This window comes from Megascapheus bottae, chromosome 18, assembly GCF_031878675.1.
Source record: "Megascapheus bottae isolate mThoBot1 chromosome 18, mThoBot2.hap1, whole genome shotgun sequence".
NCBI lineage: Eukaryota > Metazoa > Chordata > Mammalia > Rodentia > Geomyidae > Megascapheus > Megascapheus bottae.
This window is the reverse complement of record NC_143526.1, coordinates 47,893,600-47,921,502: the sequence shown is the minus strand read 5'-3', so window position 1 is coordinate 47,921,502 and position 27,903 is coordinate 47,893,600. Positions and strand designations below refer to the sequence as shown.

Below are 27,903 nucleotides of genomic sequence, written 5' to 3'. Positions count from 1 at the left end.
GGGAGGACACTGCACATACACACCTCATCCCCAGTATACGGAGGATAGTGTACATACACACCTCATCCCCAGTACAGGGAGTACACTGTACATACACCTCATCCCGAGTATAGGGAGGACACTGTACATACACACCTCATCCCCAGAACAGGGAGAACACTATACATACACACCTCATCCCCCAGTACAGGGAGAACACTGTACATACACACCTCATCCCCCAGTGCAGGGAGAACACTGTACATACACACCTCATCCCCCAGTACAGGGAGAACACTGTACATACACACCGCATCCCCCAGTAGAGGGAGGACATTTTACATACACACCTCATCCCCAGTACAAGGAGAACACTATAAATACACACCTCATCCCCAGTACTGGAGAACACTATACATACACACCTCATCCCCAGTACTGGAGAACACTATACATACACACCTCATCCCCAGTACTGGAGGACACTATACATACACACCTCATCCCCAGTACAAGGAGAACACTATAAATACACACCTCATCCCCAGTACAAGGAGAACACTATAAATACACACCTCATCCCCAGTACTGGAGAACACTATACATACACACCTCATCCCCAGTACTGGAGAACACTCTACATACACACCTCATCCCCAGTACTGGAGGACACTATACATACACACCTCATCCCCCAGTGCAGGGAGAACTCTGTACATACCCACCTCATCCCCCAGTACAGGGAGGACACTATACATACACACCTCTTCCCCAGTACAAGGAGAACACTATAAATACACACCTCATCCCCCAGTACAGGGAGAACACTATACATACACGCCTTATCCCCAGTACAAGGAGAACACTGTACATACAAACCTCATCCCCAGTACAGGGACAACACTGTACATACACACCTCATCACCAGTACAGGGAGAACACTATAGATACACCCCTTATCCCCAGTACAAGGAGAATACTATACATACACACCTCATCCCCAGTACAGGGAGGACACTATACATACACACCTCATCCCCCAGTGCAGGGAGTACTCTGTACATACACACCTCATCCCCCAGTACAGGGAGGACACTATACATACACACCTCATCCCCAGTACAAGGAGAACACTATACATACACACCTCATCACCCAGTACAGGGAGAACACTATACATACACACCTCATCCCCAGTACAGGGAGAACACTATACATACACACCTCATCCCCAGTACAGGGAGAACACTATACATACACACCTCATCCCCAGTACAAGGAGAACACTATACATACACACCTCATCACCCAGTACAGGGAGAACACTGTACATACACAGCTCATTCCCAGTACAGGGAGAACACTATACACACACACCTCATCCCCTGTACAGGGAGAACACTGTACATACACACCTCATCCCCAGTACAGGGAGAACACTATACATACACACCTCATCCCCAGTACAGGGAGAACACTATACATACACACCTCATCCCCAGTACAGGGAGGACATTATACATACACACATCATCCCCCAGTACAGGGAGAACACTATACATACACACCTCATCCCCAGTACAGGGAGAACACTGTACATACACACCTCATCCCCAGTACAGGGAGAACACTGTACATACACACCTCATCCCCAGTACAGGGACAACACTATATATACACACCTCATCCCCCAGTACAGGGAGAACAGTATACATACACACCTCACCCCAGTACAGGGAGAACACTGTACATACACACCTCATCCCCAGTACAGAGAGAACACTATACATACACACCTCATCCCCCAGTATAAGGAGAACACTGTACATACACACCTCATCCCCCAGTACAGGGAGGACAGTGTACATACACACCTCATCCACCAGTACAGGGAGAACACTGTACATACACAGCTCATTCCCAGTACAGGGAGAACACTATACACACACACCTCATCCCCAGTACAGGGAGAACACTGTACATACACACCTCATCCCCAGTACAGGGAGAACACTATACATACACACCTCATCCCCCAGTACAGGGAGAACACTATACATACACACCTCATCCCCAGTACAGGGAGAACACTATACATACACACCTCATCTGCCAGTACAGGGAGAACACTATACATGCACGCCTCATCCCCAGTACAGGGAGAACACTATACATACACACCTCATCCCCAGTACAGTGAGGACACTATACATACACACCTCATCCCCAGTACAGGGAGTACACTGTACATACACCTCATCCCCAGTACAGGGAGAACACTATACATACACACCTCATCCCCATTACAGGGAGGACACTATACATACACACCTCATCCCCCAGTACAGGGAGAACACTGTACATACATACCTCCTCCCCCAGTGCTGGGAGGACACTGTACACACACAACTCATCCCCCAGTGCAGGGAGAACACTGTACATACACCCCTCATCCCCAGAACAGGGAGAACACTGTACATACACACCTCATCCCCAGAACAGGGAGAACACTATACATACACACCTCATCCCCCAGTACAGGGAGAACACTGTACATACACACCTCATCCCCCAGTACAGGGAGGACACTATAGATACACACCTCATCCACCCGTGCAGGGAGAACACTGTACATACACACCTCATCCCCCAGTACAGGGAGAACACTGTACATACACACCTAATCCACGAGTGCAGGGAGAACACTGTACATACACACCTCATCCCCTGTACAGGGAGAATTCTATACATACACACCTCACCCCCAGTAGAGGAAGAACAATATACATACACACCTCATCCCCAGTACAGGGAGAACACTGTACATACACACCTCATCCCCAGTACAGGGAGAAACTGTATATACACACCTCATCCCCAGTACAGGGAGAACACTGTACATACACACCTCATCCCCCAGTACAGGGAGAACACTATACATACACACCTCATCGCCAGTACAGGGAGAACACTGTACATACACTCCTCATCCCCCAGTGCGGGGAGAACAGTGTACATACACACCCCATCCACCAGTGCAGGGAGAACACTATACATACACACCTCATCCCCCAGTACAGGGAGAACACTATACATACACACCTCATCCCCAGTACAGGGAGAACACTGTACATACACACCTCATCCCCAGTACTGGGAGAACACTGTACATACACACCTCATCCCCAGTACTGGGAGAACACTATACATACACACCTCATCCCCCAGTACAGGGAGAACACTATACATACACACCTCATCCCCAGTACAGGGAGAACACTATACATACACACCTCATCCCCCAGTACAGGGAGAACACTATACACACACACCTCATCTCCAGTACAGGGAGAACACTATACATACACACCTCATCCCCCAGTACAGGGAGGACACTATACATACACACCTCATCCCCCAGTACAGGGAGGACATTATACATACACACCTCATCCCCCAGTACAGGGAGGACATTATACATACACACCTCCTCCCCCAGTACAGGGAGGACATTATACATACACACCTCATCCCCAGTACAGGGAGAACACTATACATACACACCTCATCCTCCAGTACAGGGAGAACACTGTACATACACACCTCATCCCCCAGTGCAGGGAGAACTCTGTACATACACACCTCATCCCCAGTACAGGGAGAACACTATACATACACACCTCATCCCCCAGTACAGGGAGAACACTATGCATAGACATCTCATCCCCAGTACAGGGAGAACACTATACACACACACCTCATCCCCCAGTACAGGGAGAACACTATACATACACACCTCATCCCCCAGTGCAGGGAGAACACTGTATATACACACCTCATCCCCCAGTACAGGGAGGACACTGTACATACACACCTCATCCCCAGTACAGGGAGAACACTATACATACACACCTCATCCCCCAGTACAGGGAGAACACTATACATAGATATCTCATCCCCAGTACAGGGAGAACACTATACACACACACCTCATCCCCCAGTACAGGGAGAACACTATACATACACACCTCATCCCCCAGTGCAGGGAGAACACTGTATATACACACCTCATCCCCCAGTACAGGGAGGACACTGTACATATACACCTCATCCCCCAGTGCAGGGAGAACACTGTACATACACACCTAATCCCCAGTATAGGGAGGAAACTGTACATACACACCTCATCCCCCAGTGCAGGGAGAACACTGTACATACACACCTCATCCCCAGTATAGGGAGGACACTGTACATACACACCTCATCCCCCAGTACAGGGAGAACACTGTACATACACACCTCATCCCCCAGTACAGGGAGAACACTGTACATACACACCTCATCCCCTAGTACAGGGAGAACACTGTACATACACACCTCATCCCCAGTACAGGGAGAACACTATACATACACACCTCATCCCCAGTACAGGGAGGACAGTATACATACACACCTCATCCCCAGTACACGGAGAACACTACACATACACACCTCATCCCCCAGTACAGGGAGAACACTGTACATACACACCTCATCCCCAGTACAGGGAGAACACTGTACATACACACCTCATCCCCAGTACAGGGAGAACACTGTACATACACATCTCATCCCCAGTACAGCGAGAACACTGTATATACACACCTCATCCCCAGTACAGGGAGAACACTGTACATACACACCTCATCCCCAGTACAGGGAGAACACTGTACATACACATCTCATCCCCAGTACAGGGAGAACACTATATATACACACCTCATCTCCCAGTGCAGGGAGAAAACTATACATACACACCTCATCCCCATTACAGGGAGTACACTATACGTACACACCTCATCCCCAGTACAGGGAGAACACTGTACATACACACCTCATCCCCAGTACAGGGAGAACACTGTACATACACATCTCATCCCAGTACAGGGAGAACACTGTACACACACACCTCATCCCCCAGTGCAGGGAGAACACTATACACACACACCTCATCCCCCAGTGCAGGGAGAACACTATACCCACACACCTCATCCCCCAGTGCCGGGAGAACACTATACACACACACCTCATCCCCATTACAGGGAGTACACTATACATACACACCTCATCCCCAGTACAGGGAGAACACTGTACATACACACCTCATCCCCCAGTACAGGGAGAACACTATACATACACACCTCATCCCCAGTACAGGGAGAACACAATACATACACACCTCATCCCCCAGTACAGGGAGAACACTATACACACACACCTCATCTCCAGTACAGGGAGAACATATACATACACACCTCATCCCCCAGTACAGGGAGGACACTATACATACACACCTCATCCCCCAGTACAGGGAGGACATTATACATACACACCTCATCCCCCAGTACAGGGAGGACATTATACATACACACCTCATCCCCCAGTATAGGGAGGACATTATACATACACACCTCATCCCTAGTACAGGGAGAACACTATCCATACACACCTCATCCCCCAGTACAGGGAGAACACTGTACATACACACCTCATCCCCCAGTGCAGGGAGAACTCTGTACATACACACCTCATCCCCAGTACAGGGAGAACACTATACATACACACCACATCCCCCAGTACAGGGAGAACACTATACATAGACATCTCATCCCCAGTACAGGGAGAACACTATACACACACACCTCATCCCCCAGTACAGGGAGAACACTATACATACACACCTCATCCCCCAGTGCAGGGAGAACACTGTACATACACACCTCATCCCCCAGTACAGGGAGGACACTGTACATACAAACCTCATCCCCAGTACAGGGAGAACACTATACATACACACCTCATCCCCCAGTACAGGGAGAACACTATACATAGATATCTCATCCCCAGTACAGGGAGAACACTATACACACACACCTCATCCCCCAGTACAGGGAGAACACTATACATACACACCTCATCCCCCAGTGCAGGGAGAACACTGTATATACACACGTCATCCCCCAGTACAGGGAGGACACTGTACATATACACCTCATCCCCCAGTGCAGGGAGAACACTGTACATACACACCTAATCCCCAGTATAGGGAGGAAACTGTACATACACACCTCATCCCCCAGTGCAGGGAGAACACTGTACATACACACCTCATCCCCAGTATAGGGAGGACACTGTACATACACACCTCATCCCCCAGTACAGGGAGAACACTGTACATACACACCTCATCCCCCAGTACAGGGAGAACACTGTACATACACACCTCATCCCCTAGTACAGGGAGAACACTGTACATACACACCTCATCCCCAGTACAGGGAGAACACTATACATACACACCTCATCCCCAGTACAGGGAGGACAGTATACATACACACCTCATCCCCAGTACACGGAGAACACTACACATACACACCTCATCCCCCAGTACAGGGAGAACACTGTACATACACACCTCATCCCCAGTACAGGGAGAACACTGTACATACACACCTCATCCCCAGTACAGGGAGAACACTGTACATACACATCTCATCCCCAGTACAGCGAGAACACTGTACATACACACCTCATCCCCAGTACAGGGAGAACACTGTACATACACACCTCATCCCCAGTACAGGGAGAACACTGTACATACACATCTCATCCCCAGTACAGGGAGAACACTATATATACACACCTCATCTCCCAGTGCAGGGAGAAAACTATACATACACACCTCATCCCCATTACAGGGAGTACACTATACGTACACACCTCATCCCCAGTACAGGGAGAACACTGTACATACACACCTCATCCCCAGTACAGGGAGAACACTGTACATACACATCTCATCCCCAGTACAGGGAGAACACTGTACACACACACCTCATCCCCCAGTCCAGGGAGAACACTATACACACACACCTCATCCCCCAGTGCAGGGAGAACACTATACCCACACACCTCATCCCCCAGTGCCGGGAGAACACTATACACACACACCTCATCCCCATTACAGGGAGTACACTATACATACACACCTCATCCCCAGTACAGGGAGAACACTGTACATACACACCTCATCCCCCAGTACAGGGAGAACACTATACATACACACCTCATCCCCCCGTACAGGGAGAACACTATACATACACACCTCATCCCCAGTACAGGGAGGACATTATACATACACACCTCATCCCCAGTACAGGGAGAACACTATACATACACACCTCATCCCCAGTACAGGGAGAACACTATACATACACACCTCATCCCCAGTACAGGGAGGACATTATACATACACACCTCATCCCCAGTACAGGGAGAACACTATACATACACACCTCAACCCCCAGTGCAGGGAGAACACTGTACATACACACCTCATCCCCAGTATAGGGAGGACACTGTACATACACACCTCATCCCCCAGTACAGGGAGAACACTATACATACACACCTCATCCTCCAGTACAGGGAGAACACTATACATACACACCTCACCCCCCAGTACAGGGAGAACACTGTACATACACACCTCATCCCCAGTATAGGGAGGACACCGTACATACACACCTCATCCCCCAGTACAGGGAGAACACTGTACATGCACACCTCATCCCCCAGTGCAGGGAGAACACTGTACATACACACCTCATCCCCAGTACAGGGAGAACACTGTACATAAACACCTCATCCCCCAGTACTGGGAGAACACTATACATACACACCTCATCCCCCAGTGCAGGGAGAACACTGTATATACATACCTCATCCCCCAGTACAGGGAGGACACTGTACATACACACCTCATCCCCAGTACAGGGAGAACACTGTACATACACACCTCATCCCGCAGTACAGGGAGAACACTATACATACACACCACATCCCCCGGTACAGGGAGAACACTATGCATACACACCTCATCCCCCAGTGCAGAGAGAACACTATACATACACACCTCATCCCCAGTATAGGGAGGACACTGTACATACACACCTCATCCCCCAGTACAGGGAGAACACTGTACATACACACCTCATCCCCCAGTGCAGGGAGAACACTATACATAGACATCTCATCCCCAGTGCAGGGAGAACACTATACACACACACCTCATCCCCCAGTACAGGGAGAACACTATACATACACACCTCATCCCCCAGTGCAGGTAGAACACTGTATATACACACCTCATCCCCCAGTACAGGGAGGACACTGTACATACACACCTCATCCCCAGTACAGGGAGAACACTATACATACACACCTCATCCCCAGTACAGGGAGAACACTATACATACACACCTCATCCCCCAGTACAGGGAGAACACTATACATAGACATCTCATCCCCAGTACAGGGAGAACACTATACACACAAACCTCATCCCCCAGTACAGGGAGAACACTATACATACACACCTCATCCCCCAGTGCAGGGAGAACACTGTATATGCACACCTCATCCCCCAGTACAGGGAGGACACTGTACATATACACCTCATCCCCCAGTGCAGGGAGAACACTGTACATACACACCTCATCCCCAGTATAGGTAGGAAACTGTACATACACACCTCATCCCCCAGTGCAGGGAGAACACTGTACATACACACCTCATCCCCAGTATAGGGAGGACACTGTAGATACACACCTCATCCCCCAGTACAGGGAGAACACTATACATACACACCTCATCCCCTAGTACAGGGAGAACACTGTACATACACACCTCATCCCCAGTACAGGGAGAACACTATACATACACACTTCATCTCCAGCACAGGGAGGACACTATACATACACACCTCATCCCCAGTACAGGGAGAACACTATACATACACACCTCATCCCCCAGTGCAGGGAGAACACTGTACATACACACCTCATCCCCAGTATAGGGAGGACACTGTACATACACATCTCATTCCCCAGTACAGGGAGAACACTATACATACACACCTCATCCCCCAGTACAGGGAGAACTCTATACATACACACCTCATCCCCAATACAGGGAGAACACTGTACATACACACCTCATCCCCAGTACAGGGAGAACACTGTACATACACATCTCATCCCCAGTACAGGGAGAACACTACATACACACCTCATCCCCCAGTGCAGGGAGAACACTATATATACACACGTCATTCCCCAGTGCAGGGAGAAAACTATACATACACACCTCATCCCCATTACAGGGAGTACACTATACGTACACACCTCATCCCCAGTATAGGGAGAACACTGTACATACACACCTCATCCCCAGTACAGGGAGAACACTGTACATACACATCTCATCCCCAGCACAGGGAGAACACTGTACACACACACCTCATCCCCCAGTGCAGGGAGAACACTATACACACACACCTCATCCCCCAGTGCTTGGAGAACACTATACATACACACCTCATCCCCCAGTGCAGGGAGAACACTGTACATACACACCTCATCCCCCAGTGCAGGGAGAACACTGTACATACACACCTCATCCCCAGTATAGGGAGGACACTGTACATACACACCTCATCCCCCAGTACAGGGAGAACACTATACATACACACCTCATCCCCCAGTACAGGGAGAACACTATACATACACACCTCATCCCCAGTACAGAGAGAACACTGTACATACACACCTCATCCCCAGTACAGGGAGAACACTATACATACACACCTCATCCCCCAGTGCAGGGAGAACACTGTACATACACACCTCATCCCTAATACAGGGAGTACACTATACATACACACCTCATCCCCAGTACAGGGAGAACACTGTACATACACACCTCATCCCCAGTACAGGGAGAACACTGTACATACACACCTCATCCCCAGTACAGGGAGAACACTGTACATACACATCTCATCCCCAGTACAGGGAGAACACTGTACACACACACCTCATCCCCCAGTGCAGGGAGAACACTATACACACACACCTCATTCCCCAGTGCAGGGAGAACACTATACATACACACCTCATCCCCCAGTGCAGGGAGAACACTATACATACACACCTCATCCCCCAGTGCAGGGAGAACACTGTACATACACACCTCATCCCCAGTATAGGGAGGACAGTGTACATACACACCTCATCCCCCAGTACAGGGAGAACACTATACATACACACCTCATCCCCCAGTACAGGGAGAACACTATACATACACACCTCATCCCCCAGTGCAGGGAGAACACTGTACATACACACCTCATCCCGCAGTACAGGGAGAACACTATACATACACACCTCATCACCCAGTGCAGGGAGAACACTGTATATACACACTTCATCCCCCAGTACAGGGAGGACACTGTTCATACACACCTCATCCCCAGTACAGGGAGAACACTATACATACACACCTCATCCCCCAGTGCAGGGAGAACACTGCACATACACACCTCATCCCTAATACAGGGAGTACACTATACATACACACCTCATCCCCAGTAGAGGGAGAACACTGTACATACACACCTCATCCCCAGTACAGGGAGAACACTGTACATACACAACTCATCCCCAGTACAGGGAGAACACTGTACATACACATCTCATCCCCAGTACAGGGAGAACACTGTACACACACACCTCATCCCCCAGTGCAGGGAGAACACTATACATACACACCTCATCCCCCAGTGCAGGGAGAACACTGTACATGCACACCTCATCCCCAGTATAGGTAGGAAACTGTACATATACACCTCATCCCCCAGTGCAGGGAGAACACTGTACATACACACCTCATCCCCAGTATAGGGAGGACACTGTACATACACACCACATCCCCCAGTACAGGAAGAACACTATACATACACACCTCATCCCCAGTACAGAGAGAACACTGTACATACACACCTCATCCCCAGTACAGGGAGAACACTGTACATACACACCTCATCCCCCAGTGCAGGGAGAACACTGTACATACACACCTCATCCCCCAGTACAGGGAGAACACTGTACATACACACCGCATCCCCCAGTAGAGGGAGGACATTTTACATACACACCTCATCCCTCAGTACAGGGAGAACACTGTACATACACACCTCATCCCCCAGTACAGGGAGAACACTGTACATACACACCGCATCCACCAGTACAGGGAGGACATTTTACATACACATCTCATCCCTCAGTACAAGGAGAACACTGTACATACACACCTCATCCCCAGTACAGGGAGAACACTATACATACACACCTCATCCCCAGTACTGGAAGACACTATACATACACACCTCATCCCCCAGTGCAGGGAGAACTCTGTACATACCCACCTCATCCCCCAGTACAGGGAGGACACTATACATACACACCTCATCCCCAGTACAAGGAGAACACTATAAATACACACCTCATCCCCCAGTACAGGGAGAACACTATACATACACACCTCATCCGCCAGTACAGGGAGAACACTATACATACACACCTCATCCCCAGTACAGGGACAACACTGTACATACACACCTCATCCCCAGTACAGGGAGAACACTATAGATACACCCCTTATCCCCAGTACAAGGAGAATACTATACATACACACCTCATCCCCAGTACAGGGAGGACATTATACATACACACCTCATCCCCCCGTGCAGGGAGAACTCTGTACATACACACCTCATCCCCCAGTACAGGGAGGACACTATACATACACACCTCATCCCCCAGTACAGGGAGAACACTATACATACACACCTCATCCCCAGTACAAGGAGAACACTATACATACACACCTCATCACCCAGTACAGGGAGAACACTATACATACACACCTCATCCCCAGTACAGGGAGGACACTATACATACACACCTCATCCCCAGTACAAGGAGAACACTATACATACACACCTCATCACCCAGTACAGGGAGAACACTGTACATACACACCTCATCCGCCAGTACAGGGAGAACACTATACATACACACCTCATCCCCAGTACAGGGAGAACACTATACATACACAGCTCATCCCCAGAACAGGGAGAACACTATACATATACACCTCATCCCCAGTACAGGGAGGACATTATACATACACACATCATCTCCCAGTACAGGGAGAACACTATACATACACACCTCATCCCCAGTACAGGGAGAACACTGTACATACACACCTCATCCCCAGTACAGGGACAACACTATACATACACACCTCATCCCCCAGTACAGGGAGAACAGTATACATACACACCTCACCCCAGTACAGGGAGAACACTGTACATACACACCTCATCCCCAGTACAGAGAGAACACTATACATACACACCTCATCCCCCAGTGTAGGGAGAACACTGTACATACACACCTTATCCCCGAGTACAGGGAGGACACTGTACATACACACCTCATCCCCAGTACAGGGAGAACACTGTACATACACACCTCATCCCCAGTACAGGGAGAACACTGTACATACACAGCTCATTCCCAGTACAGGGAGAACACTATATACACACACCTCATCCCCAGTACAGGGAGAACACTGTACATACACACCTCATCCCCAGTACAGGGAGAACACTATACATACACACCTCATCCCCAGTACAGGGAGAACACTATACATACACACCTCATCCCCAGTACAGGGAGGACACTATACATACACACCTCATCCCCAGTACAGGGAGTACACTGTACATACACACCTCCTCCCCCAGTGCAGGGAGGACACTGTACACACACAACTCATCCCCCAGTGCAGGGAGAACACTGTACATACACCCCTCATCCCCAGAACAGGGAGAACACTGTAGATACACAACTCATCCCCAGTATAGGGAGGACACTGTACATACACACCTCATCCCCAGTATAGGGAGGATAGTGTACATACACACCTCATCCCCAGTACAGGGAGTACACTGTACATACACACCTCATCCCCAGAACAGGGAGAACACTATACATACACACCTCATCCCCCAGTACAGGGAGAACACTGTACATACACACCTCATCCCCAGTACAGGGAGTACACTGTACATACACCTCATCCCCAGTACAGGGAGAACACTATACATACACACCTCATCCCCATTACAGGGAGAACACTATACATACACACCTCATCCCCCAGTACAGGGAGAACATTATACATACACACCTCATCCCCAGTACAGGGAGAACACTATACATACACACCTCATCCCCCAGTACAGGGAGAACACTGTACATACACACCTCATCCCCCACTGCAGGGAGAACTCTGTACATACACACCTCATCCCCAGTACAGGGAGAACACTATACATACACACCTCATCCCCCAGTACAGGGAGAACACTATACATAGACATCTCATCCCCAGTACAGGGAGAACACTATACACACACACCTCATCCCCCAGTACAGGGAGAACACTATACATACACACCTCATCCCCCAGTGCAGGGAGAACACTGTATATACACACCTCATCCCCCAGTACAGGGAGGACACTGTACATACACACCTCATCCCCAGTACAGGGAGAACACTATACATACACACCTCATCCCCCAGTACAGGGAGGACACTGTACATACACACCTAATCCCCAGTATAGGGAGGAAACTGTACATACACACCTCATCATCCAGTGCAGGGAGAACACTGTACATACACACCTCATCCCCAGTATAGGGAGGACACTGTACATACACACCTCATCCCCAGTACAGGGAGAACACTGTACATACACATCTCATCCCCAGTACAGGGAGAACACTGTACACACACACCTCATCCCCCAGTGCAGGGAGAACATTATATACACACACCTCATCCCCCAGTGCAGGGAGAACACTATACCCACACACCTCATCCCCCAGTGCAGGGAGAACACTATACATACACACCTCATCCCCCAGTGCAGGGAGAACACTATACACACACACCTCATCCCCATTACAGGGAGAACACTATACATACACACCTCATCCCCCAGTACAGGGAGAACACTATACATACACACCTCATCTCCCAGTACAGGGAGAACACTATACATACACACCTCATCCCCAGTACAGGGAGGACATTATACATACACACCTCATCCCCAGTACAGGGAGAACACTATACATACACACCTCATCCCCAGTACAGGGAGAACACCATACATACACACCTCATCCCCAGTACAGCGAGGACATTATACATACACACCTCATCCCCAGTACAGGGAGAACACTATACATACACACCTCAACCCCCAGTGCAGGGAGAACACTGTACATACACACCTCATCCCCAGTATAGGGAGGACACTGTACATACACACCTCATCCCCCAGTACAGGGAGAACACTATACATCCATACCTCATCCTCCAGTACAGGGAGAACACTATACATACACACCTCACCCCCCAGTACAGGGAGAACACTGTACATACACACCTCATCCCCAGTATAGGGAGGACACTGTACATACACACCTCATCCCCCAGTACAGGGAGAACACTATACATACACACCTCATCCCCCAGTACAGGGAGAACACTATACATACACACCTCATCCCCCAGTGCAGGGAGAACACTGTATATACACACCTCATCCCCCAGTACAGGGAGGACACTGTACATACACACCTCATCCCCAGTACAGGGAGAACACTGTACATACACACCTCATCCCGCTGTACAGGGAGAACACTATACATACACACCTCATCCCCCAGTACAGGGAGAACACTATACATACACACCTCATCCCCCAGTGCAGGGAGAACACTGTACATACACACCTCATCCCCAGTATAGGGAGGACACTGTACATACACACCTCATCCCCCATTACAGGGAGAACACTGTACATACACACCTCATCCCCCAGTGCAGGGAGAACACTATACATAGACATCTCATCCCCAGTACAGGGAGAACACTATACACACACACCTCATCCCCCAGTACAGGGAGAACACTATACATACACACCTCATCCCCCAGTGCAGGTAGAACACTGTATATACACACCTCATCCCCCAGTACAGGGAGGACACTGTACATACCCACCTCATCCCCAATACAGGGAGAACACTATACATACACACCTCATCCCCCAGTACAGGGAGAACACTATACATAGACATCTCATCCCCAGTACAGGGAGAACACTATACACACACACCTCATCCCCCAGTGCAGGGAGAACACTGTATATGCACACCTCATCCCCCAGTACAGGGAGGACACTGTACATATACACCTCATCCCCCAGTGCAGGGAGAACACTGTACATACACACCTCATCCCCAGTATAGGTAGGAAACTGTACATACACACCTCATCCCCCAGTGCAGGGAGAACACTGTATATACACACCTCATCCCCAGTATAGGGAGGACACTGTACATACACACCTCATCCCCCAGTACAGGGAGAACACTATACATACACACCTCATCCCCAGTACAGGGAGAACACTATACATACACACCTCATCCCCAGTACAGGGAGAACACTGTACATACACACCTCATCCCCAGTACAGGGAGAACACTGTACATACACACCTCATCCCCAGTACAGGGAGAACACTGTACATACACACCTCATCCCCAGTACAGGGAGAATACTGTACACACACACCTCATCCCCCAGTGCAGGGAGAACACTATACACACACACCTCATCCCCCAGTGCAGGGAGAACACTATACATACACACCTCATCCCCCAGTGCAGGTAGAACACTATACATACACACCTCATCCCCCAGTGCAGGGAGAACACTGTACATACACACCTCATCCCCAATATAGGGAGGACACTGTACATACACACCTCATCCCCCAGTACAGGGAGAACACTATACATACACACCTCATCCCCCAGTACAGGGAGAACACTATACATACACACCTCATCCCCCAGTGCAGGGAGAACACTGTATATACACACCTCATCCCCCAGTACAGGGAGGACACTGTACATACACACCTCATCCCCAGTACAGGGAGAACACTGTACATACACACCTCATCCCGCAGTACAGGGAGAACACTATACATACACACCTCATCCCCCAGTACAGGGAGAACACTATACATACACACCTCATCCCCCAGTGCAGCGAGAACACTGTACATACACACCTCATCCCCAGTATAGGGAGGACACTGTACATACACACCTCATCCCCCAGTACAGGGAGAACACTATACATACACACCTCATCCCCCAGTACAGGGAGAACACTATACATACACACCTCATCCCCCAGTACATGGAGAACACTATACATACACACCTCATCCCCAGTACAGAGAGAACACTGTACATACACACCTCATCCCCAGTACAGGGAGAACACTATACATACACACCTCATCCCCCAGTGCAGGGAGAACACTGTACATACACACCTCATCCCTAATACAGGGAGTACACTATACATACACACCTCATCCCCAGTACAGGGAGAACACTGTACATACACACCTCATCCCCAGTACAGGGAGAACACTGTACATACACACCTCATCCCCAGTACAGGGAGAACACTGTACATACACACCTCATCCCCCAGTACAGGGAGAACACTATACATAAACACCTCATCCCCAGTGCAGAGAGAACACTGTACATACACACCTCATCCCCAGTACAGGGAGAACACTGTACATACACATCTCATCTCCAGTACAGGGAGAACACTGTACATACACACCTCATCCCCTAGTGCAGGGAGAACACTCTACATACACACCTCATCCCCCAGTACAGGGAGAACACTATACATACACACCTCATCCCCCAGTGCAGGGAGAACACTGTACATACACACCTCATCCCCAGTACAGGGAGAACACTATACATACACACCTCATCCCCCAGTGCAGGGAGAACACTGTACATACACACCTCATCCCTAATACAGGGAGTACACTATACATACACACCTCATCCCCAGTACAGGGAGAACACTGTACATACACACCTCATTCCCCAGTGCAGGGAGAACACTATACATACACACCTCATCCCCAGTATAGGGAGAACACTATACATACACACCTCATCCCCAGTACAGAGAGGACACTGTACATACACACCTCATCCCCAGTAGAGGGAGAACACTGTACATACACACCTCATCCCCAGTACAGGGAGTACACTATACATACACACCTCATCCCCAGTAGAGGGAGAACACTGTACATACACACCTCATCCCCAGTACAGGGAGTACACTATACATGCACACCTCATCCCCAGTACAGGGAGAACACTGTACATACACACCTCATCCCCAGTACAGGGAGAACACTGTACATACACACCTCATCCCCCAGTGTAGGGAGAACACTGCACTTGCACACCTCATCCCCAAGTGCAGGTTGTCTCTGCAGGTAACTCTCATTGCCCCAGTGCAGGGCTCCTTGCCTCGTTCTTCCCCCCATACCTCGTTCTTCCCACAGTGCTGCTGACATCTACGTTCGGGAGTATTTCCATGGCTATGTCAGTTCCGGCCATCCGGAGGCAGCACCGCTGCGGGTGATGTACACTGACCGCCCACCGAATCACACCGACCCTGCCACACTGCAGTACTGCTGCCTGACCCCAGACCACCGGGCCTTCCGCCCTCCCACAGAGGTCGAGCTGGCCCAGCACCGTCTGGTGGTCACTACCACCTCCCAGGCCCGGGAGCTCCGCGTGCCCGTTGGCTTCTTCTCTCATATCCTCATCGACGAGGCTGCCCAGATGCTCGAGTGCGAGGCTCTCATCCCGCTGGCCTATGCCTCGCGCGGTACCCGTGTGGTTCTGGCGGGGGACCACATGCAGGTCACCCCCCGGCTCTTCAGTGTGAGCAGGCCCAAGGCGGCAGTGCACACCCTCCTGTACCGCCTCTTCCTGCACTATCAGCAGGAAACACACGACCTCGCCCGGCAGAGCCGTATCATTTTCCATGAAAACTACCGCTCCACAGCAGCCATTATCAGCTTCATCTCACGCCACTTCTATGTGGCCCAGGGCAACCCTATCCAAGCCAGTGGCAAGGTCCCATGCCACCCCCGGCACTACCCACTCATGTTCTGTCACGTCGCGGGTAGCCCTGAGCGGGACATGTCCATGACATCGTGGCTTAACACAGCTGAGGTCACCCAGGTGGTAGAGAAGGTGCAAGAGGCCTACAATACGTGGCCTGCCTGCTGGGGCAGCCGGGAGCAGAGACACATCTGTGCTGTCTCCCATGGGTCCCAGGTGAGCCCACCCAGCCAGCCTGTCTCCCAGGGTCCCACGTGTCCTCCACGGGCTGGGGCTCTTGTGTCCACTCCCTGCACTGAACCGTATGACCATGCTGGGGTTATGGGTGTCTGGGCTTGGGGGCAGCCATTGCTCAGCACGCTGGGTCTTGTTGCTTCTACCAGGTCAGCGCACTGAGGCAGGAGCTGAGGAGAAGGAACCTGGGAGAGGTGTCTGTGGGCAGCTTTGAGATCCTGCCAGGTGGGTCATGGGATGGGTCTAACACTGGAGGGGCAGAGCTGGAGATGGAGAGCCCCCCACCCACCCTGCCTGGTTGCCCACCTCACCCCAGTCTCCTGCAGGGCGGGAGTTCCGGGTTGTGGTACTGAGCACCGTTCACAACTGCCACAGCCTGCTTGGCCCCGGGGCACCGACCTTGGAGTTCTTCACAGACGCCCGTGTGCTGAACACAGTCATGACCCGTGCCCAGTCCCAGCTGGTGGCTGTAGGGGATGCCGTGGCCCTCTGTTCATTTGGGGCCTGCAGCAAGCTCTGGAAGAGCTTTATCCGAGAGTGCATAGAACACCAGAGTGTCTTCCCTGAGGGCCTTTCTCTGGGGCAGATTGAGCAGGGTGTGGCCCAGAGGCAACAGTGGACCACAGAGAGGCCTGGGGCAGCAGAGGTCAGGGACACTGCCCTGGAGGAGAGAGCTGGGGGCCCAGCCCTGGGGCACAGAGTAGCTGTGGCAAAGGTCTTGCCAGGGCTCGTGTCCAAGGCAGAGGCCAGGACTGTGGCAGTGGCAGAGGTGGCCACAGCACAGAAGGAAAAGGCACCTGTGGGGCCTGCTGAGGGGGTGGAGGTGGCCCCACAAGTCCCAGCGGCCCAGAAAACTGCCCTGGAAGGACAGTGGCCCGAGGACTTGGAGACTGACTTCTGGCCTTCGGCCTGGGAGCTCAACGCAGATGACGCCATCTTGAAGGAGCTTCTTGATGAGAGCCGGCAGGTGACAGTGACGGTGGGAGAGGATGGGCTGCTGGACACGGTGGCAAAGCCTGCGTCCCCACAGCAGGCCCAGCAGCACACCAGCCTGCCACTGGCCACACAGCGGAAGCTGCTGCGCACAGAGCCCCTGCGGTTCCGCCGCTGCACCTTCCTGCAGGAGACCTTCGAGCGGGCGTCGGCCATCCCCCTGGACGATGGAGCCTCCTGCCCCATCCAGGTCAGGGGCCGCCTGAACTGTGCCATGGCCTTCACGGGGGATGAGGTGCTCGTGCAGGTGCTGGGCCCCCTGGCTGGTGACAGGAGTGTCCCTGGACGGCTGCAGGGCCGAGTGGTTGGTGTGCTGAAAAGGAGGCGGCGCGATCTGACCTTTGTGTGCCGGATGGACGAGTGGGACCCCCGCATCATGATCCCCATCAACGGCTCTGTCACCAAGATCTTCGTGGCTGAGCTGAAGGACCGGCGGCAGGTTCCCATCCACCGCCTCGTCCAGGGCCGGGTGCAGCGGGTGAGGCACGAGAGCCTCCCGGCCAACACCTGGCGGACCCGGCTCTTCTGGGTGCACATCGTCCTGTGGCGGGAGCGTTTCTACTACCCGCTGGGCATTGTCCTCGAGGTGCTGCCAGAGGCCACCACCTGGGAGCACGGCCTCCGCGCCCTTGATCTGGAGCACGGCCTCAAGGCCACCTCACCAGACGCCACCTCCGTGTCCAAGGCGCTGCAGAAGTACCACACTGAACTCAGAACGGCCTCAGGCCGCAGGGAGGACTGTCGCCCCCTCCTCACCTTCACCGTGGATCCCAAGGGGGCCTGCAACCTTGATGACGCCCTCAGTGTCCGGGACCTGGGCGCCACGTGTGAGGTGGCAGTGCACATTGCTGATGTAGCCAGCTTGTTGCCCAGGGATGGAACACTAGACGTAGAAGCACGCCGTCAGGGCTCCGTGTTCTATGCCCCTGACAGGGTGCCCGTGCTCATGTTGCCTGCCAGCCTCTGCCAGGATGCGCTCAGCCTCCTGCCAGGGCAGGACCGCCTCGCCATCTCCCTCTTCCTCACCATGGAGAAAGGCAGCGGCCAGCTCCAGAGCCTGCGCTTTGCACCCTCTGTTATCCGCTCAGACTGCCAGCTGTCCTATGAAGAGGCAGAGATGCTGATCAAGGAGCACCAAGGTGCTGGCCTGGAGCTGCCAGCCTGCCTGGACTCCGTGGCGGCCTGCGTGGTGGCGGCCTGCTACTTCTCCCAGGCCCTGCGCCAGCACCGCCTGCGCGCCGCCTGCGCCTATGAGCCTCCGGACGAGGACAGCGAGCTGGGCTTCCGCACAGCCCATATCATGGTCCAGGAGTACATGGTGCAGTTTAACAGCCTGGTGGCCAAGTTCCTGGTGGAGCACGAGCTCACCCGGGCAGTCACGCCACTGCGGTGGCAGCCCACGCCCAGCAGCCACCAGCTTGACACCGTGTGTGAGAAGCACGGAGAGCTGGTGCCCCTGTCCCTGCACCTCCGCCACCACCTGCACCCCCGTGGCACCCCTGCCCCACGGCTGCACCTCTTGAGCTCTCTCTGGAGAAGCATCCAGATTGCTGCTCACACCCAGGACTACAGCCAGATGGCCGACCTCATTGCCACAGACGACATGCACCCTTCGCTGGCTCCTGCCAGCCTGGACTTCAGGAAGGCCCTGGGACGCTCTGTGTTCTGCCGTTCCAGCCAGGGACGGCAGCAGCCGGCAGGCCACTACTCACTGCAGGTCGAGTGGTACACGTGGGCCACGTCGCCCATCCGCAGGTATCTGGATGTGGTGCTGCAACGGTTGATCCTCCGGGCCCTGGACTGCGGGGGCTCTGTGTACTCCACCAGGGACATCGACGGCCTCTGCCAGGACTTCAGCCGCCAGTACGCTTGTGCCCAGAGCTACCAGCGCCGGGCCTACAGTCTGTACCTGGCCACCCAGCTCCAGGCCCAGCCTCGAGACAAGCTGGGCTTTGTGGTGGAAATGGAGGCTGGGTCCCGCTGTTTCAAGCTGCTCTTCCCTGCCCACCAGGACACGCTGCCTGACTGCTACCCTGTCAACTTGCGCTCACTGCAGCTGGCTGAGCACCCCCAGAGTCTGGTGGGCAGGCCAGGCCTGCGGCTGGTGTGGAAGCTCCGTGTGTACTCCCTGCAGACCCCCAAACCCTCCTCCCCAAAGCCTGGTCCCTTATGTGATCCACACACCCAGGCCATCGACACAGCACTGTGGACGCAGATGCTGATGCTGGTGGAGCAGCAGCAGGGGCCCGAGCTGGCCGCCCTGGTCCAGCGCCAGGCTAAGGTGAAGACCCAGCTACGGAAGATGGGGCAGGTGAGCTGCAGTCCCTGTGGCCACTTTGTAGAGGTGGTCCTAGAGCTGGGCAGGGGAGACACTCTGCAGGTACAGCTCAGTGCCAGCCTACAGCGGGGCTTCCTGGCACCAACCCTGCAGCTGTGGACGGTGGCACCTGGCTTTAGCCTCTGCTTAGAGCACACAGAGAGGCCTGGTGACTGCTTCTCTGGCCACCCACACCAGGCCTCACAGGACCAGTACTGCAGTGCAGACGAGTACGCGCAGGTATGGGGGCCACTCTGCGCCCTGGAGTCTGTCATCAACGCGGTTGCAGAAGGTGACTCTGTCATCCTGCAGAATGTGCACATTTCCTGGGGTAAAAATCGGACTCCGCAGGGGCAGCTGCAGGGGACCTTCGACCTGGACCCTGCCTTCTTCCAGGAGAACGGCATCAAAGCAAACTTTAGCTACAGCTACCTCTGTATCCGGCTAGAGGGGCTCCAGGCCCCTCCGCCCTGCCCGCCCTCTGCACCCAGCGGCCTCAGCCGCCTAACCATTGATCCTGACACATACACCTGGGTGGCTCATGGGCTGGCCGATAATGGGAACCAAGAGGACGCTGAGGACCAGCAGGAGAACCTCAAGAGAGTGCACTTCTTCATCCACCACCTGGCCATGGAGAAGATTCCAGAAGAGGTGCAGAGGCCCAGCACCCAGTTCACTGTGGAGGTGTTTCCCAAACTACTTCCAGACCTGTGAGTGGCTTCCATGGCTTGTGTGTGCGTGCGTGTGTGTGTGTGCGTGCGTGTGTGTGTGTGTGTGTGTGTCGCTACCCCAGCACTGCCTGCCCCCAATGGCCTGAGCCCCAGCGGTGGCTGTCCCCTTTCCCCCCACGGCCTGAGATGAGGGGGCGTGGCTGCCCCTCCCCCCCGCGGCCTGAGACGGGGAGGGGAGGTGGCTGGCTGCCCCCCTCCCCGAGGGTCCTGCTGATGTTCTGTGTGCTCCTCACCCCTAGCCGCAAGGAAGAAGCGGTGCGTCGGCTGCGGCAGGCGTCCCCGCTGGTCACCAGCATCGCCCTGGGCCGGCCCATCCCTCAGCCTTGCCACGCGCCTCGCCGGCGGCCCCTGGGTAAGAGCCGAGCTCCCGTCTCACTCTCCCTCCAGCCCCCCTGCGGGGTGCTCAGGGTTCCCCCTCCTGTGCCCCCAGTGACCACCAGCAGGTTCCGGGAACAGCAGGCCTATGACATTCCCGGAGGCCGCCACAAGCTGAATCCCAGCCAGAACACCGCCATCAGCAAGGCTCTGCAGAAGCCGTTCACCGTCATCCAGGGCCCTCCAGGTAGGGCCCGGGCTCGGGGGCCAGCGGCGGCCCGGGCAGGGGCTGGGCTGGGCTCACCTTCTTTCTGTACACAGGCACAGGGAAGACGGTGGTGGGCCTCCACATCATATTCTGGTTCCACAAATTGAACCAAGAGCTGACACCGTGCTCCAGTGGCCCCGATGGAGAGGAGCCAGCCGGGGGTCCGTGCGTCTTATACTGTGGCCCTTCCAACAAGTCGGTGGATGTCCTAGCAGGTGTGTGGAGTGACCCGTGGGAGCAGGGGGCACCGGGCATGGGAGGCGGTCTCTGATGAACCTTCTCACCCCAGGACTGCTCCTGAGCAGGAGGGCAGAGCTGAAGCCCCTGCGTGTGTATGGTGAGCAGTATGAGGCCATTGAATTCCCCATGCCGGACGTGGGCGGCCCAGGCCTGCTCAGCAAGACCACTCAGGACGGGAGGCCGAACCAGAAGCTCAGGTGTGGTCTGTGTGTGCTTGGGTGGAGGCGAGGGGCCGTGCTGCTGGGACAGCCCCGCATGGGGCAGCAGTTCCCTGAGTTCTCTGTCTCCTAGGGGCATCACCCTACATCACCGGATCCGACAGCCCTCCAACCCCTATGCCCAAGAACTGAGGGCGTTTGACGCCCGGGTGCAGCAAGGGGAGAGCTTCTCGAGGGAGGACCTAGCCTTGTAGGTGTCTGCCCGGGAGGGGGGGCTGCCTGCTGGCAGGGGCTCCAGGGTGACAGGCGGTGCCGACAGGTACAAGAAGACCTTGACAAGGGCCCGAAAGTTTGAGCTGAGCCAGCACTCGGTCATCCTGTGTACGTGCACCTGTGCAGCCTCGGGCAGCCTGCAGGACCTCTCCGTGCGGCAGATCCTCGTCGACGAGGCAGGGATGGCCACTGAGCCGGAAACCCTCATCCCTCTGGTGTGCTTCCCCAAGGCTGAGAAGGTGAGGGGTGGTCGGGGCAAACGGGCCCCGGACACTGCCGGTGTGCCAGCAGGAAGCCTGCAGCTGGCTGGGCTGGACTCCCATGAGTCCCGAGGTGTCAGACCCAGGCCTGCCTGTGCCTCCAGGTGGTCCTGCTCGGGGACCATAAGCAACTGCAGCCCGTGGTCAAGAGCGAGCAGCTGCGGAACCTGGGGCTGAACCAGTCCCTCTTTGAGCGGTACCACGGGGACGCGCTCATGCTGGACACGCAGTACCGCATGCACCAGGGCATCTGCGCCTTCCCCTCCAAGGAGTTCTACGGGCAGAAGCTGAAGACCTGCCCCAGCCTGTGGCGGCCTCCCAGCCTCCTTGGCCACGTGGGCCAGGAGAGCTGCCCCATCATCTTCGGCTACCTGCAGGGCCAGGAGCAAATACTGATGGTGTCCACGGAGGAGGGGAATGAAAACTCTAGGGCCAACCCAGAGGAGGTGGCAGAGGTGGTGAGTGTTTCCAGCATGTGGTGGGTGGCTTCCAGAGGAGGAAGCTGGGGAGGATGAGGGAAGGAGGAGGAAGGGGGAGAGGATGAGGGAAGGGGGAGGAAGGGGGAGGATGAGGGAATGAGGAGGAAGGGGGAGGATGAGGGAAGGAGGAGGAAGAAGAACTTCCCTGAAGGAGTCCGTTCCAGGATCAAGTGCGGCTCCTCTGCCCAGGGCAGAAGGCCACCAGGGTCCCTACCCCCCCCCCCAGGTCCGCATCACTAAGCAGCTAACCTTGGATGGGACAGTCGACCCCAACGACGTTGCCATCCTTACGCCCTACAATGCCCAGGCTGCGCTGATCAGCAAGAGGCTCAAGAGGGAGGGGCTCAGCGGAGTGACGGTCTGCTCCATCACCAAGAGCCAGGGTAAGCCTGGCTGTGGGGAGCTGCTGCTCTGCGGGCTGGGGCGGTGGGCATGGAGCACAGAGCCGCTCTGCTTCCCTAGGGAGTGAGTGGCGCTACGTGCTCGTGAGCACGGTCCGCACGTGCCCCAGGAGCGACGTGGATGGGCGGCCCACCAAGAGCTGGCTCAGGAAGTATCTGGGCTTTGTCACAGACGCCCATCAAGTGAACGTAGCCCTCACCAGAGCTCAGGAGGGTCTCTGCCTGATTGGTAAGGCTGGGACTTTGCGGGGAAGGTTAGAGCAAGGCAGCCCAAGGGCAGACTCAGGATAGAGCTGGCAACTGCGCAACTGTCCCCACAGGCGATCACATCTTGCTGCGCTGCTGCCCGCTCTGGCACCGTCTCCTGGACTTCTATGAGGCTCAGCAGAGCCTTGTGCCCGCCAAGCAAGTACGGGTCTGGAGAAGGTCAGCTGTGCGCTCTTGAAGAACCCCGACGCATGGCGGCCCTCGGGCACATTCCTCACCCTCCACCATGGGCCTGGGCATTTACCATCTTGCCCTGCCCTTGGAGGCCTCTACTGCTGCTTGGGCGAGGCCTATCACGGGCCATGGTCACGGGTCCGTGATAGCATCGTGAATGTTGCTCTCCTTGAGTGGAAAGCAGACTTGAAGGCAGACCTGGGATGACAAGTCTGCTTCCCACTGGGCTGCTCTTTTCTGGCACAGGAAGACTGGCCACAGGAGTCCCAGACTCATTGTTACTGGGGTGTCTCAGGCAGCAAGGGGGGCCCCCGCCACCCCTGACCTTCAGACCCATGTGTAATGGCTCCAGGAGCCATACATGTGCCTTATTTTCTGACCTGAAAACCAGCGGTCATTTACTCCGATGCTCAGTAGGCGGCTTCCCTGGAGGAGAAGCTCTATTCTTTGGTCCCATTGCCCTATACCCTTCAAGGTCACTGGCTGGGGTGGCGGAGGACCAAGCCACGTTCACAGCAGACTGGCCAGCCCCTTCCTCCAGGGCCTGAGCAACTGGCAGGAAACTTCATGCACTACCGCTGTGCTTGCCAGGTCCAGGACCCAGGAGGATCTCCTCTGAAGGTTGAGTGGCACACGAGCCAGAACTCCAAGAGGACTTCAGTCTCTGTCAGCAGAGAGGCTGGGCCCCTGTTGCCTCCCATAGGCCCTTTTTGGGAAGTCGCATAGGGTTTCTTTTGCAAATCAAAATCTACTTCCTGATTTTTGTAAATCTTCTGACTCAGCAGTATATGACTGAATACTGATTTTTATTAGAAATGCTACTCTGAAAGGTTTTCTCTCTTGTAGGTATTCTGAGGTCTGGCTAGGGGCAAAAAGAACTGGCTTTCTTCTCACCTGAAGCCAAGAGACTGACAAACCCAAGCCCTGGGAGGACGACAGGGGGTTCCACTTGACAGCAAGGGCATGGGCTGTGCAACCTAGGGGGTCTGGACCATATCACAGGAAGCAGGAGGAGGCTTGGCAAGGACTTGCCCTGCTATGGAGGGCTCTGTTGTAGGACCAGCCCACAGCCCTAGCTGCACTGGGCCGGAGGCGTCCTATGGAGTTAAGTCCAACGTCTTTAGACTGGCATCCTGCTGAGTCTGAAATCTCTCCCGGGGACCTGTAGGCACTATAGCCCCTTCTCAGGACCAATTTAGGTTTGGAGACTCAGCTTGTGGCTAATTTGTGGCTGTATCTCCTAGCTGTGTCCAGCACCAACTGACAGTAGTAGCATGGCGGACCATGCCCTCTGTCCCAGGCCAGGGAGCAGAGGTCACAGTGACACTAGTAAGAAAGGAGGTCCCAGGATGGGCGCAGTGGCTCATGCCTGTAATCCTACTCAGCAGGCTGAGATCTGAGGATCACAGTTCAGAGCCAGCCTGGGCACTAAAGTCTGAGAAACTCTTATCTCCAGTTAAGCACCAGAAAACCAGAAGCGGTGCTGTGGCTCAAGGGGTAGGATGGTAGCCTTGAACTGGGACCATGCCCAGGCCCAGAGTTCAAGACCCATGACTGACAAAAAAAAAAGAGGGAGACAGCAGGGGCACTGCTGGGGAAACATTTCTTGAGTGGCTATAATAGTATTGTATTTTTTTTTTTTTTGCATTTTTTTTCCTGCCTGTCCCAGGGCTTGAAGTCGGGGCCTGGAAACTGTCGTTGGGCTTTCTCAAGGCTAGCTCTCTATCACTTGAACCATAGCACCACCTCTGGCTCTTTCTATGAATGTGGTACTGAGGAATTGAACCCAGGGCTTGGCTTCATGCATGCTAGGTGAGCATCTACTACTAGGCCATGCTCCCAGCCAAGTACTGTGTTTTGAAATAGCAGGCACTCAGCCTGGGCCAGAGAGGACTCCCCGAGGGTGGGGCCTTGAAACAGGAGAGCAGAGGTTGGCTGGTGCCAGGTAATAGGGGGTTTTAAGTCAGGATTGGGGCTCGAGGAGAAAGCAAGCCCCACTCTGTCAGGAAACAATCATGAAGTGTGGTGGTGGAGGTGGGATGGTGCTGACAGGCTGTGTGCTGTGTGCTGGGTAGGAACCAATGCCCAGGACCAAAGATCACCTCGTAATGACTCTGCCCCATACCTGCCTCTGAGAGGTACCTTCCCAGACCTGCAGATTAGACACAGGCAGGGCCTGGGTGGCATCCTGTACATCTAGGCCTCCCCCTGCCTCCGACATAAACCACTCACTGCTCACCCACCTTGGGCCCTTGGGATGACACTATCCCATAGGACATTCAGAAACAAGTCTCCCACAGCCACACAGTGCCAAAGCATGACAATTGTGTGGGGCTCGCAGGAAGCATGGTGGTCTGGCAGCTGGCGGGGCCTAGAAGGGAACTCTGCCTCCACTGAACCCACGCCAAGGGATTCTGGGCCTTTCTGACCCTCGTCCCTCTCACCACACCACTCCTCTGGCAATGGATGGTGATTCCCATCCTAGACTGCCTGTCTCTTCGGACTTGGTCATCTCAGACCATCCAGGCGTGGGTCACGGGAAACACCCCGGGCCTGGCATGCTAGGGTGCCTCCCTCTGGGCTTCCTCCATCAGTCCTCTTCTGCCTCACCTAGATTAGCGCACACGGCGCTCCATACCTCCAGAGCCAAGTGACTGTGGACGATGCTCTGCTGGCTGTACTGGGTTCATGTGACCACCCTGGAAGACACGGAGGGTCCTGTGGGTAGATCAGGGAGCCTGGGCACTAGTGTAGGGACAGGGCAGCAGTTGAAAGAAGGGCCAGTGGCCTGGGTGTGGGCCATC

The 27,903-nt window shown here is 53.9% G+C and overlaps 1 protein-coding gene across 2 annotated transcripts in view; it reads left to right on the top strand.

Annotated features, from left to right (window-relative positions):
• Window positions 1-25,915, top strand: part of Helz2 (helicase with zinc finger 2) — a 49,172-nt gene extending 23,257 nt beyond the window's left edge. The window contains exons 7-19 of one of the 2 annotated variants that reach the window (XM_090352636.1): window positions 17,422-18,205; window positions 18,373-18,448; window positions 18,550-22,243; window positions 22,504-22,616; window positions 22,695-22,826; window positions 22,901-23,062; window positions 23,137-23,284; window positions 23,379-23,495; window positions 23,565-23,757; window positions 23,883-24,236; window positions 24,484-24,640; window positions 24,720-24,887; window positions 24,979-25,915. In XM_090352636.1, the coding sequence (XP_090208762.1) occupies window positions 17,422-18,205; window positions 18,373-18,448; window positions 18,550-22,243; window positions 22,504-22,616; window positions 22,695-22,826; window positions 22,901-23,062; window positions 23,137-23,284; window positions 23,379-23,495; window positions 23,565-23,757; window positions 23,883-24,236; window positions 24,484-24,640; window positions 24,720-24,887; window positions 24,979-25,103 (6,223 nt within the window). In that variant the 3' untranslated portion in view covers window positions 25,104-25,915. Of the gene's footprint in view, window positions 1-17,421; window positions 18,206-18,372; window positions 18,449-18,549; window positions 22,244-22,503; window positions 22,827-22,900; window positions 23,063-23,136; window positions 23,285-23,378; window positions 23,496-23,564; window positions 23,758-23,882; window positions 24,237-24,483; window positions 24,641-24,719; window positions 24,888-24,978 lie in introns of both variants that reach the window. The other variant, XM_090352635.1, reaches the window with a different exon arrangement.
• The last annotated feature ends 1,988 nt before the right edge of the window (window positions 25,916-27,903 follow it).